The 14,699-nt window shown below is 40.3% G+C and overlaps 1 protein-coding gene across 1 annotated transcript; it reads right to left on the bottom strand.

Annotated features, from left to right (window-relative positions):
• Positions 1-337: 337 nt before the first annotated feature.
• On the bottom strand, positions 338-14,473 carry eva1ba (eva-1 homolog Ba (C. elegans)). Its single transcript, XM_031740684.2, has 4 exons — positions 14,186-14,473; positions 4,473-4,626; positions 3,258-3,350; positions 338-3,174 (listed from the first exon to the last, which is right to left on the bottom strand). Exons 3-4 carry the CDS (start codon positions 3,322-3,324, stop codon positions 2,747-2,749), a joined length of 495 nt encoding a protein of 164 aa, XP_031596544.1. The 5' UTR covers positions 3,325-3,350; positions 4,473-4,626; positions 14,186-14,473; the 3' UTR covers positions 338-2,746.
• Positions 14,474-14,699: the final 226 nt, after the last annotated feature.

Here is a 14,699-nt window from a genome sequence, read left to right as displayed (position 1 = left end):
CCCGAAGGCAAACCTGAGCCCTATCTGGCCCTGCAGCACAGTTTGTCCTTTTATGACGACACCAGCAGTAGTTCATCATCTGCCTCTCTCTTGAAGCAAGATCTCTGTGCAATGCTACGCCAGCTGCACAGTACATGAACGCTTTTGGCTTCAGGGTGCCCAACAAAAGGAATGTTGTTGCCTTACAATGATGTGTATTTTAGTGCATACTAACCCTCTCTATGGATTTACAGATGTGTCAAGAATTCATGCTAACATTTATTGTAAATCACCAAACCGCTGAAGAGCGACTTGTGATAATATTCAACACAAACACACCACCAGTGTGGACAATTCATCAATGTTCTGTAAGTCTTTACTGGCAACCAAACATTGTTCCAAGCTACAAACTCACATGGAACAGATTTATTACACTAATACACAGAGTTGATATTGGACATCTAAGCTCTGAAATTCAGAGCAGCTGAGCTGTGGGAGTGATGATAACACGTCTCTGAAGACCACATTAGAAACAGAGTCTGACTTTGGTCATTATGTGGAGCGTTTGGGGCCATTACCCTGCACGAGACCACAGATGGAATTAGGCTGCCAAGTAAGCACCTTGTGTGCATCAGACATGCTAATGGCCTGTGTGGTCAGCTCTAAATAAAACACCTCCAATCCCAGGATATACAACCTAGTTCAGAGAAATTGGGCAATGAGTGCAGCAGAAGGTTGCAAGCGTCATTGTTGCATTAAATTCAATTTCATTTTCACTAATAACTGGCTAACTACTTTGTGTCTAATTAAACTACATCCAGGTTTACAGCATTAGCCTTGCAGTGACCCAGACTTGGGAGACCCTTTCCACCACAGGACGCATCCAAAACCAATTCATCCATTAACACTGTGATTATCTTTCTCTAAATCTGCATCAAAAGCACGAAAAAAAATTCATAATGGGCATATGAAACAGTAAAAACAATTCAGCCATAAGGTCAACAGAATAAGAGAAGAGGTTAGCAGGTTAGCATTTAAGTGGAAAGTAAATAAGGAATGGGGTGCAGGAGCAGAGATTAGCAACGAGCATATCAAAGGTTATCAATCAACAAATGAGCAGTTTTAGCAGATATTAGCAGGCAGAGCCGAAAAAACAACAAGCAAACAAACAAGCAAACAAACAAAACTGCAGGTGAGCAGCCTAACTCTGTGCTGCACTAACAAGCTAGCATGCACACAACATCCTAATGCCCATCTTACATATATGGAATAATTCGAAGTTAAACACGTAAAACCAACAGGTCACGTAAGTCGCTGAACATGTCAAACAAATCTTAGCGCTAGAGGTCTGTGGTGTAGACCAGAGAGTAAATGGAACCTAAACAAGTCCCTTACTCCAACCCTGCTTCAACTTCAACTGCAAAGGCAGCAGCAACAGGTAGCAGAGTTAGCATGTATTAGATTAAAAAGCTAGCAGGCTACTTAGCTTTGTGGAGGGAAGCATTAAGATGTTGTAGGTTGCAGATGTCCGTGGGTGAAGGAAAACTCTGTGTTAAAGTGGCCAAGAACCGAACTGAACATTTGTATCAAGATCAAATGTGCATCAAGCAGCAACTGTGAGGAGCCTTTCTCCCGTTATAAGTTATACTTTTCTCTTTCTTTCTTTCTGAGTCACTCCCTTTACAGATCCGATTAAAACAGGCTGTAAAAAGCAGCAAACATCACAGGATTGTTTGTGATGAAATTCTTTTATTTTCACACTGTATTTGTTTAACTTTTTAAGTCACATAGGAGATACTGAGAAATAAAAGTGGCAAAGGTGATCTTTTCATTATTCAAACAAATTAGGGATTGTTTTTCTTTTTCTCCGTCTTTATTATTATCATGATTATTATTGAAAATATATTTATGGCCCAAAGGTGCAGTGATTCTTCTTGTGTTTGTCTGACATTTTGACATGTGTGCTTATTTTTTTTTATTTTTTTTTACATGATATTGGATTTGTACACACTGATCAGCCACAGCATTAATATATGATTAGCACTGGATATCATGTTACAATACTAATGTTCTTCCTGAAAAACCTTGAGGTCTTGATTTTATTTTAAAATTCAGTGCCTGCTCCTCACATCCCAGCAAGCCTTACAAAGGTGGCATTTATTCTTCCACATTTCAGAGCTGTTTTAGCAGTGCAGGAAGAACATCAACAATATTAGATAGAGAGTTTCATTTTGAAGCTGATCAGTATAAACCTTTGGACTTCAGTATCTGATTGGTGTTGTAGAATACACGTATATATGCTCGTGAAGTGCTTTGATTTATCCTGCAAAGTCATTATCCTATAAGGTCAGAATTGTTAGCGGAAATAGTCTTTGTTTCAACAAACATTTCTTTTTTACTTATTGACACTTTCATTTTTCATTTATTACATACACAAATCTAGTTTTCATTTCTGTAATTAAGCACCAAGTTTAATAGACTGATTACTTCAAGTGTCCCATCATTCCCCACATTCACTCCACACCTCTTCCATATGAATTATTCAGTCTTTAAGACCTCCATTGGTTTGGTTAATCAGTCAGATTTATCGATGCTACATAAGAAGTGCAATATCTCAGTCTGCTCTGTCAGAGCTAAGTATGTCAAATATGACTAATTTCCAGTCACTTTGTATCTAACGCAGGCTCTTGGGCTTGAGGGACTCCAGGCCCACCCAAAAGTCTATGTTTTATCTTCTCAGGGCTCACTTTCCTTAGCCTCATGTTTCTTAGTAGTAATGCACTCTTCCAATAGTTCCCGTTCCTGTCCCCAGGATATCTGGCTGGCCGTTCCTCCAGATCTCTCGGATGATGCGTTCCCTCTCCTCCAGTCGCTGTGCACGCTCCAGCTCTTCGGCTGAAGTAAACACATTCACGCTCAGTGTCCCGTCCGACTGGCTGGTGTGATTGCCAACAGAGATTTCTGTGGTGGGCAACGGAACAGTCGCCTCTACATCGTCCACTTCTTCATCTTCATCATCGTCATCACTGTCCTCATCTTCCTCGTTGATGTCCTTTAAGTTTTTTTTCTCAGGAGTGGAGGGGGTAATGGTGGTGCGTGGCTTGCAGGAGATCCGAATCACCAGTAGGCAGAGTGTGAGTATCAAGCCAAAACACACTCCAAGCACAAAGTAAAGGCCAAAACTCTCTGGATTTGCTAAAGAAGGGACAAAAACAAACTGCATTAGATACATTTAAATGTTGTTACAAAATGAGAGGCAAATTCACACTGTGGCTTACCTTTAATGTGTGCATAGGCAGCTATGCTGTTACTTAGGAGGTCCATTTCCTTTTTCTTCACATCCATAGTGACTCCGGTTTCTTCTTTTACACCTGCAGCAGACATGTGACACACAATATTTAATCTGATTGCTATAAGATACAAGACACTTAATCAATAAGTTCTCTTCCAGATGCTTAAAGTCGCTTTTGAAATATTTGCCAGACTTCTTTTCCTCCAGGTTTATATTCTGTGCAGCGCCTGGATGTCAAACCCACTGACCACAACATTCTTCATATGCCCGGTGGGTGGGATGAGGCCTTCGAGTCCCCAACAAAAGCTCCTTTGTGTCACTATTAAGTACTAGCTTGATGTGGGATCATCATAATGCATTTGGCACATGGCAGTTTGCCTCAGCCATTCTCTCTGAACCATGACAACCCTATATAAATGAGGTCAAGAGTCAATTTTCCAAGTAGCCACAACGGGCTCCTTCGTGTCAGATGGGACTGTCAGATCGATTTGTAAAGCTCAGAGGAAGCAGCCAGTGCACAGTTGACATTTTTCTAATGTTTAGCCATTGTTTCCTTGACATTTAAGCTGCCTTATCCTCCCATATCCTGTCAGTCAAATGAACTTTGTTGTGCTTCTTCTGCTCCTATGTGCAGCCATAACTTCTGTCACTACCCAAGGATGGCATCACAGAGTTGCACCAAGTTACATAAAAGAGTGCTGGTGACAACCGAAAAAAGACCAGTTCGAAATAACACACATACACACGTTAGCACCATCCCTCTTTAGCATGTGCTTTGTGTTGTGGCTGACTGTGGAAAAAAAACATTCTGTTCACGAGAAACAATGACGAGCACTGAAACCATCTCACTCTAACCTGTGTGCGCCCTTCTCTAAGTTAAACCACATGTCACTGTGCCTATAGAAATCATATGGACTCGTTCATATTGCACAAACCACATGTTTATGTTTCCATTTACCTCTAAATTGCACCCAGTGATAATCTGGATGTCTGATCTCTATCATGATGTGACTACCTCAATAATTTATGTAGCATTTGTGCTTACTTGTTGATGGAACTTTTAGTCAAATTCAACATGAAACCACACATGTGTAAACCATATGTAATATGGCCCACTAATGAACTTTAAAACACAGCAAACATTCTCCTGTAAAAGTAGAAGTAAACAGAAAGTGGAGTGCAGATAAAGTATAAAACTTACCACAAAAATGAAACTATGGGGCTTCAGTTCCAGCTCATATTGTTCTGAGAAGTTGGAGAACAGATGCAAAGTTATCACGCTCCTCTTTTGTCTCTGCTGTTGGATCACGGCTTGTGATCTTTGGTCTTCAGGCTAAATAGCTGATTTGGCCACCCTGAAAAAAAGAGCAAATACACACACAGACACGTCAAGCTATGTTAGAGCCAAACTCAGTGAGGCGTCTGCAATGCAAACAAAGACAGACCTATTGCAGGTTACGTGGTCCAGCAGGAGACCAGAGGCAGACTTTTTGCATTTTTTAGTGCTTAAGTTGTTCCAACATAGAGAAAAAAAACACAGGTATGGCCAAGTTGTGCATAGTAGTGTCATAAAATCAACATGAAAAGTAACTTTACATTTAAACTTACTCTGTGATGACACTATTTTTCTTTTTTTGATGTCTTTAAATACATTTGATTAGATCTTGGGAACTAAATTAGTTTGTGATATGAACTTAGTGGGACTTTGTTCTATGACTTGAAGATACTCCATATTTAGACTTTTTTATGCATAGAAAGCTGGGAACAACAACAGATCAAGTGACATGAACTTGAGATTTTTCTTTTTGTTTCTAGCACCTCAAACAATAACAATCAATTTTCTATACTTACTAAAAGCCCTATAACGTCCTGGGGGTTTAGCGGTTTACATGCCAGGTGCAGAGCTGAGTGCTGTGAAAATGCTGAGCTGTGGAGTTTTTTTCACTTGCACCCCTGTTTAGGAAAAAAGATCCTCTGCCAGCAGCAGTTGGTTTAGCAGAGCCTCTGAGCTTTCCAGGGCAGATTTTGATCTTGCTGACTTTTGGCAGATCCTATGCACTCTACACAGTGCCTAACTGAAACAGCACTCGGGGGAGCCAAGTGACAGAGCGGCCGCTGTGGGAGCATGCTTTCCAGGCTGACCACCTTGAGCCATACAGGAGGCAGCTGCTCCACGATGCAGTGATAGATCCTTCCAAACAAGCTTCCTCTCATTATAAAAGTAGATAAACAAATAATGAACAAATTCATCTCCGATCTCCTGCTGAGGCGAATCCCACTGGATGATAGAATCCACATAATGGAATCTATCATCATTATCCAAGCCGAGCAGAAAAGCACAGGCTTTAAATGAAATATTTTGTTTTTGTCCCAGGGGTAATAAAGTAAACGGCTCGGATGACTACAATCTTTTTAAGCCAAGGTCAAAGCTAATGATTGGGTACCTAAAGAACATTAACTGGCCTCTACTCACACTGCTATGCAGCAAAACTGAGCTTTAGGATTTTGGCATCTGTTACTGGTGGCTAATGATAACTGGAGAGCTGTTTAAAACCTATTTAAACACTAATTATCCTGCCTTGTTGTTTTGTTGTGTTTTTGTTTTAGTCAAACAAGGAAATTATTAACAGACCTGCTCCTCTGCAGCAGCATGCACTGTATCGTGACTCAGCTCTCAGTCATGTTCTCAAAGTGACCCAATCTGTTTTTCTTTTGCAGATTTTGCACTACCCCAAAGCTTTAAAAAGGAGACCTTCATTATAAGAAAACAGTCATGCTTTGGGGATTTGATGTATCATTTCTTTCCATCATGTTTTACTCAAACAGTTGTTAAGTTTTAACTGCCTGGAAAATGTTGTGACCTTACTCATCTGGTTGGAGGTGCAGAAAGAGGCATTTCTTTTGAAATTCTGCCTTTTTTTTGGCCTTGTTAAGGCCAAAAAAGGGTCTCATACCCTCAGGTCAAAGACTGAGGTCGTCTTCATGTCTCTGAATATTAAATAATCACTCAAATCATCCTGACATTATTTTCTTTTTTTTCTGTGGGAAACACACAGTCTATATTTTATGTCCTGTTATATCAAAACAACTATTATTCCAGTAACAAATGAAAAGGGCAACAACTAAATTACCATTCATCCCTGTGCATGCGTGTGTGTGTCACTCAGCAATGAGCTGTTTGTGTCAGATCACTGCAGAAGCCAAGATAAACACATCGTGACGTTGTGGCCTGAGAAGAGGTCAGGCGCTATTTTTTGACCAGGCATTGTTTGCTTTGGTTTGGAAGAAATAGCTGAGTGGAGGACCAGCTACGAAATGTTATGCAGTGCGATATTTTTGTTGTTGTGGCGATAACCACAACTGCTCTTCCTTCCCACAAGGTTTATCCCTTTCCACAGAGACAACATCCAGGGCAAAGCCTTTCCTCTGCTTCATTGTCTTAGATAAGTAGGTTGAGACAGAATAGACTGGGCTGTTTACTGTACACAGATGTCAGCTGAGCGATTTATCAGGTGGCTCCTTAGATGGGCAGCTTTCCAAGGCAAAGGTTTGTCACAGAATAGATGCACTTTCCCCCCTGGATAGTTCACCAGTAACAGTAGTTTTATAAACCATCCAACCATATTGCTCCTTTTCCACAATGAAGAAGTCAAAGTTGTAACTCTTCAGTGGAATTTACGCGAGGAGTCAAGCCACATTTGATTTATACACAGAACATGAAAAGGTCAGATTACACAAGAAAGCCTGTCTGTGTTATTTCCCCATTGTAATGACACACACACTGAACCACAGAAGAAAAGAAATATTTTTAATACCTCAAATTTCTTTGCAGCTGCAATGATTCCCAGCACAACAGACAGTGTGTCTGTGGTTTGCCTGGGATGAAACTTCACAAAATGAAAATAGCCAGATTTAGATGCACACACAGACTCTCTCTGGTAGCTAAGATCACAAAAGCTGCTGTTAGGATTTATAGCATCTTTTTTTGGTCTTAATTATGTTGATTAAAGCTTTTTTGGTCTTATTCTGTAGCTGCCAATGAAAAAAAAAACTCTAAATGATCCACAACATCAAACAGACTTATTATTTTCAGCTTTCAGATCTCATTCTGAAACTGTGCAAGTTCCTGTAAAAAGAAAAAAAAGACTTACTGAATCATAGCTTCGTTTTGGCTCACACGCCAAAGAATGTGAAACTGTATCACAAAAATATCTGCTGGATGTATGTGCACGCCATTTATCAGACACCTGTAATCAAGCCAGCGAACCGTCTCCAAGCACTCAAACATAATGGAATTTCAAGTTCTCCACAAAACAGCAGAAGTGCAGTAGATTACTTTCCACTTGGTAAATAGAAACATTGTCCAAACCAAGATCTCTGTCAACTGTGTCTGTGAAAGCATTCATGGATGTCCACAGGGTGAAGGGTAATTTCTTCTGGAAGTGCTAGTAAGTTTTCTTCAAATGGAGGAGGGCTGCACAGGGCTGCATTTCTGGAGAAAGTAAGAGTACATTTCTTCCAAGTTACTCTTGACACCAACATCTTGGATTTCAAGCTGTGATCACTGTCAGTTCTGCTACCCCGTTGTGAAGGCTTGACAGGAAGGTTGTTCCATTTGGAAACAAAAAATTCATAAGGGTACCATCAGGAAAGATGCAGAAAACCAGACAAGGCTGAACATGAGCAGACACAGGTTGGAGAGTTTGAGAGTGTATGATGGAGTGTAGTATTCATCAGCAAAAAACAAGCAAAAAAGCCAAATTTTATGCTAGATAACTTTTAGAAAAATATTGAAAGGACAGAGATATGGTATTCTTTAACCATTAATCCAGCTGAGGGTTGTGGGAGGGCTGGAACCTAGCCTAGCTGTCATGGGCCAAGCGACAAGGTACAAACTGCCAAACTATCACAGGGCTAACATCCAAAGATAGACAGTAATGCTCACAGTCACACCAATTTAGAATAACCAGTTAACAAGCTTGTTTTTGAACTGTAGAAGGAAGCTGGAATACTCAGGGAGAACCCCCAAAGGGAAGGTGCACTCCAGACAGAGGGGTGTAGCTGGCCAGCAGATCTGAACCACTGCTCCACCAGGCTCCCCAACTTCAAGAATCCTGAATAGGGTGCTAGTATATTTCACCAGGTTGGCTAGGTGATCCATATGGCATAAGGCTATTGCAGAGGCCTTTACCGCACGCTTCAGCTTTGTTCGTACTTCCAGTTTTCCACTAACTTATTCTAAAAAAATAAATTATCTGTTCCCCATCTGCCAAACTAGGAAACAAAAACAAGCTAATCATCTCGTTGCACTGACACAGGCAAACAGCAAACAGCTGAGGGATATCATAGTTTAAAATATGTGGGGTCACTCACACCTACTATTTTTTCTTTGGGACACTCGTGTTAGTTACAAGTATTTGTTTAGGAGTATAGGTGCACTAAGCCAGAGACAATATAACCTATGAGGGGGGAAAATGCTTCTTAAAAGCCAAACGATTAGTCAAACAGGTAATAACTAACATTAAGTACATTTTTAAAATTAATGTTATGTTTCTTTTCACCATTTATTTAAACAGAGAGTGGTCAAAGTAACTTCTCAGAAAAAGATGTGTTTTAGGAAGAACTTTAACATGCAAATAAGAAGATAAAAAAGCTTTTGGGGCTGAAAGTGGAAATGAGAGTTGAAAGTATAAAGTATACCTGCTGTCTTGTTCTGGCTCCTTTGCCCATTTAGAATCACACTGATTACAAAAGCAGATGAAGTTTTCGCTGTTATCACAGACCAGCAAGATTTCAAACTTCCCATGAATTTAAATGCCTATGGGGCTTCAAACCACATTTGCAGGTGAAGACTAAGAGCATCGTCCAAAGCGAATGAGAGGTCCTTGAGTGCAGTTTGTCTCATTACCTCAAGTTTCCAACGTCAGCATTTATTTCCAGCCTCAGATCAAGAAAAGTTTGATGAGCACTGTGAAAGCTATGTCTGCTAATATGTCTGTGAAGGTTCTCAGTCATCCAGGTCATCGTAGTCAAAGGAGTTTGCAAAGAAAAGCGTCTGGACTTCTTTAAGTTGCTTGAAGACGTTTCACCTCTCATCCGAGAAGCTACTAGAACTGAAGAAGCTTCTCGGATGAGAGGTGAAACGTCTTCAAGCAACTTAAAGAAGTCCAGACGCTTTTCTTTGCAAACTCCTTTGACTATGTCTGCTAATGACTGAAGGTTTTACCTATATGAACATGAAGACTTTCAGTTTCCAAGAACTACTCCCAACTACTCCCAGTAGTTTGACAGTACATGATTAAATCATCGGAAAAAACATTACCCATGTAACATTCACTGTTGGTAAAAACAAACAGAATTTCAATCATATTTGACCCCATTCTGAACTACTCACCCTAGCTACAGCCAGCTGCAAAGACAAACAGCATAGTGAATTTTAAAGTCAGGACATGCCCAGCTTTTATTAAGTTTCCTCTTGAGACTCTTAGACAGTCTTGAATATCTTTTAGTGTTGGATACGATGCTGAAAAAGACCTTTGGTTTTTATGCGTTGATGGCTCTGGGCACTGGGTACTGTATTTTACATAAACCTAATGAACAACAGCTTTTCTTTCAAGGACAAACGCTTTTCCAGGAGTGAACACAAACTCCTGCAGCATTGTCAGCCAATTATTTTACAACAGATATTTAGCTTTCAACAGCAGTTAGGTTAGGAATTCACTGTCCCAATGTGATGGCAGCTAGACTCAGGGCAAAGCATCTCTTGCCCTGATTAATTCCTTTCCATCTTCATGTCATGAAGAAGTGAACCTCAGTGTACTGCTCGCCCTGTGGAGAATATGTTTTGTGGGTTATAGCAGGTAATGGGAGGGTAATAGAGATGCAGGACTGAGCTTGGGGTTAGAGCAAGTGGTTAATAGCATGCAGATGTGTTCCTGATATGAGGCAGAGAGAGAATGCTTTGCTATGTAAATCAGGAAGAGATTTCCCATGCTCCTTCTTAATACTGACGTCATCAAGGTATAAGTCAAATAGCTGATGGCAGTAGGGAATCCAATTTGTGACAACCATTGTGTGTTGTGCTGAAAAGGTTTATTTATATATTCGTGTGAGTACAGCTTTTTTCTTATAGGTTGTTTGAGTAATTCCTGGATGTTTAGATCGATTCATTTGAGCATTCCTCTACGATTCTCTAAATTACTTCGGGCTTTAGATCAGCACAAATTTAAATCTCCAAAAATAGAGACATGATCTCATCGTTTTCATTGATCTTGGCCACCGTCCAGCAGCAAGCCAGCACCACATACTGTATCAATTACATGGACCCTACGGATTACTCTGTGACACAAAACACGTGTTTGCCCTTTCCATGATTGGGCCCATACAGCTCGCTGTAGGCTATCCACAAATATGTTGCAGTTCCAGTAGATTTAGGAAGTTTCGAAGTGTTGCTCTGGCAGGACTGAGTTTGTGTAGTGAAAGTGAAGGCTGCTTGTATGACTTGAGATATTTTAAGGGCTTTTGAGGTAGTGGCACCTACTGACTTCTTTCAGTAACCAGTAGCAATTAGAAAAACAGCACTGTCATCTGTTATGGTTAACTCTTAGATCATGATAGTGTCATATTTTTACAATAGAGATGTGGAGGAGGTGCTTAGAGCACAGACCATAGCGTAGCTTAAAAATGATAGTTTATAACATGGCATGGTGCTCTAAAACTAATCCTCTCAATTTTCTGGGTTTATTTACAGCAAGACAAAAATAAAAATGTGACATGGCTTGTGCTGACAGTGCTTTTGTTGTCATTGGTGCTAATTTTATGTGCCCTCGTAGGCTGCAAATATTACTTAACATAACAGCCCAGTTATTGTTGATTGTTTTATCTGCCGAATAATGCCTTCAGACTGGGGCTAAATAACGTTCAGTCAGCTCTTTTCATTGTTTCAAACAACAAATGTACCAAATATTGCAGCCTAAGCAAAAATATGCCCACCACACATTTGTGCATGCTCAAGCACATTTTTTCACCGTGTGTCTTTTCCTGCATGCCCCTCTTCTTCCAGTATGTGTAGGTCCAGCTGCAAGTGTGTCTCAGCATACGTGTATCCAAGATAGGAGTGTAAGCTTAGGTAAACCCACTGGACTTAACATGTCAAACATCCACTGAAATCTAAAGACCAGACTGTCTAGGCCAGTGGGGCTCCTGCTAGAAGACAATAAGCCCCGAGTCCTGGAAGGCATCACCGGCTAGTCGAAGCTTTGCTAAACATAGTTTTGGAGACACCTCATTTATCAAACTCATATTTGTCAGTGACCTAAAATATATATTTTTTATGTGTTAGCTATCACCTTTTAACCAAGGCCATATAATTGTTAAACAAAACCGCTGTTAAAAGTGCAGTAATTAAATCTGTACACATATATGAGTGTGTTAAAAAGGCGTTAAGGTGAAACCAGCTGCTGCATGATGAATGACATGATTTTGGAGCTGTGTTTTTACCTGATGAAAAACTAGACAAGAAGGGTTCTCAGTGATAAACACTCACCATTTTTCCCACATTTTCAACCCTGGTAACAACAGTTAGCGGCTATAATAAAACCACCGGCACTAACAGTTAAAAGGAGAAGGCCTGCTGTTTAAATGGAGCACTTTGTTTTGGGGCTGGGTGTTGTTCAGGGAGATCTGCTGATGATCATCTGATCGTGCATGACTTCATATCCTAGCTTAAATATGCCCCATGAAACCATTATCACAGCATCTTCACTGTAAATAAACACATTTTTGGCAAAGCATTTTTTCTCATGCAGTGGTTATCAAAGGCACTCTGACCTTAGGACAAACATATGCTGTGCATCCAGATACAAAACAAACCATTGCAAGTTTAACTTTAAACCCAACTCACCTAAAAAGATGTCAGCGACAATAAATGTGAAATTAAAAGGTGATGCACAAGACAGTTACAGTATTTCCATTTCATGGCATGTTTTTCATGAAAAGTTGGAACAAGCTGAAAATACTCCAAGAAATAAATGTAGGTGAAGTGGTTCATTGGTGTTGGCTGACGTTTTTTCATTTGCTTTCTTTGACATTCCCATCTTTTGTACATTTTTTGGGACAATTTGCAATACTGAGCAACCAACAGTGAACTCCTGATTCAGCATTTTTCCATGTGTCCAAGTTATGTCCAAGGGACATAAGAGGCACACTAAAAACATATGCATTAAGATCTAATTCGCTAAATTCATGCACTGATGGAAAATTACCTCATTGCTCTTACTTCAATTTTAAATATAATACTTCTCTCCCTAAGCGAAGAACTGGAAAGATGAAGTTTGATGCGGTGGTCTACACATGGGACTGGGAGAATGTTTACTGGGATGCTTTTGTGATAACAATGCATTGTTCACATTTGATAAGACAGCACTGTTGTACAAAATGCCTAATTCTGAGTCCTGCTAAATCAGCCAAATGTATGTACAGAGACTCTCACACTATACCTCTGCAGGGCTTCAACAGTATTACATCATTACAGGCTATTTGTTCCTGTGTAAACATTAATTACAAAGAGTAACGATAATATATCTAGCTGCCTATATTAGCCCTTCTCTTGCACTGGGTTTGTTTATGAATGCTATCCATGTGGGCTACGTTCTTTTGACTTATCCTGGCTTTGTGTGGATTGAAACTTTCTGCAAACAGATTGGTACCATGGGACTTTAGACAAGCAAATCAAGTCAGAATCTGACCTTTCACCTCTGAGTAAATGGAGTGAGTTACCAACCATCCTCAGGACAGATAAGACAGGCCAACTGACAAGTGAGTCAACTGGGTTTTGGAAAAAGAAAAGTCTGCTAGTATGAATAGCTTGGAGAGGTCATGCAGAAGTCAACTCTTGATAATCAGGCTCCAAGGGGTCATTTAACCCTGTTACATGCTCTTCCTATGGGAGATTATCTGATTGAATGTGGGAGGCTACAGTGCAAGCAGTCCACTCAGATAGTGTGAATAAAAAGACACTGGAGAGCAGCTCCAGCCCCATCCAGCCTCCACCCATCAGCACTCTTCTCTCTGATAAGAGGTGCTAACCACAATCATCCAGCAGAAAGATAGAACTAATGGAAATGAGGCATATGGTCAGCTGCTGTTGAGCACGATCCTTTCTTAGTGCTTATGCAAAAAAAGGAAAAGAAAAACTGACAGATGAATAGAGCCGTACGCACCATGTGTGCCCTGCTTTTAAAATTCTTTGACATCTCTCACGTCTCTTATTATACTGTAAGAATCTGCTCTTTTGTGGCCTTAAAAACAAACTAAAAAAGCAACAGGATGTTTGCTTTTATTGAACCTTTTATTAGACAACTATCTAGTGACTGTAAGTTTAGAAAATGATGTGCAGAGGCACGGGAAATCCAGCTCTTCTGCCCTGTCTCAACTAGTGCTGCATCAGCTCTTCTCAGATCTGTTACAAGCTAAAAACACTTTAACTCAGCTCTGATGCACTGACACTGCAGATGAGGATCCAGCTTAGTTCGGGACAGTAGATTGTACAATAAGAACATGTGTTTTTTATGTAAAAAAGATGTCAGGTGCTCAAAAGGTTTGAAGAATGTATTCACTCTGCTGTTACTGAAACTCAGTCGCTTCACTCAAGCTTCTCTAAACCTTTGAACACAGTTAATCAAAACAGAAACAACTGCAGATAAGCTGCTTTTTCTTGTAAAAACTTACCAGAGTCGCTGTGATGAAAACCAGAAATCAGACTTTATAGCACAGGAAAGTTTTCCCAAACCCAAGCATCTCTCTAAACTAAAACAAATTAAATCTCAGACTCCCTCTAATACAGGAAAGAGTTAATTGTAAAGAAATAGAGTTCGTGGTTCACAGGAGTTTCTATGATATGAATGTTAAACTCACCCGTCACTCTTGAGAGAAGCTGTTCAGTCCACACAGAAAGCAAACTGCAAATCTTAATCTTCTTTCCCTCCAAATTTTGAATTAGAGAAAAGAAAAAAAAAGAGCACGGCATTAAAAGCAGCCTTGACTGTTGCTCTGTTGCTGCTGTGGTCAAGTCCTGAAGAGAGCGTGTGTTTGCCTGAGTATGTGTACAGGGTCTGGGGAAGAGGTGGTAACTTCCTCTGAAAGTTGGAGACGGAGCGAGTAACAGAGTTCTCTCTCTCCCGGTTCCAATCTACAAGCAGGAAAAGCTGTCACACTATCCCTCTTTCAGATGAAAAAAAAAAAGAAAAAAGAAAGAGGAACAGCCTAAAAAGGGCAAGCTCCAAGAAGAGGGGAGGGAGGAAAGCTGTGGTGTGTGTAGTGTGGTGTGGTGTGGTGTAGTGTGGTGAGGGTGTGTAGGAGCACTGGAGAGCGGGGGTTCCCTCTGTTGTTGAGAAAACAGGCAAAACGCAACTCCAGGAATATTAGCCCA

The sequence above is a fragment of the Oreochromis aureus genome, linkage group 11 (assembly GCF_013358895.1).
Source record: "Oreochromis aureus strain Israel breed Guangdong linkage group 11, ZZ_aureus, whole genome shotgun sequence".
In the NCBI taxonomy this organism is placed as follows: Eukaryota; Metazoa; Chordata; class Actinopteri; order Cichliformes; family Cichlidae; genus Oreochromis; species Oreochromis aureus.
The sequence above is the reverse complement of the archived record's forward strand: the minus strand, read 5'-3'. Positions and strand labels throughout refer to the sequence as shown.

Excerpts from the sequence above, each read along its gene's own strand:
- eva1ba (XM_031740684.2), bottom strand. The coding sequence starts at position 3,324 with ATGGATGTGAAGAAAAAGGAAATGGACCTCCTAAGTAACAGCATAGCT. Across the intron at positions 3,175-3,257 it reads TGCCTATGCACACATTAAAG|CAAATCCAGAGAGTTTTGGC; the intron begins GTAAGCCACAGT and ends TCCCTTCTTTAG.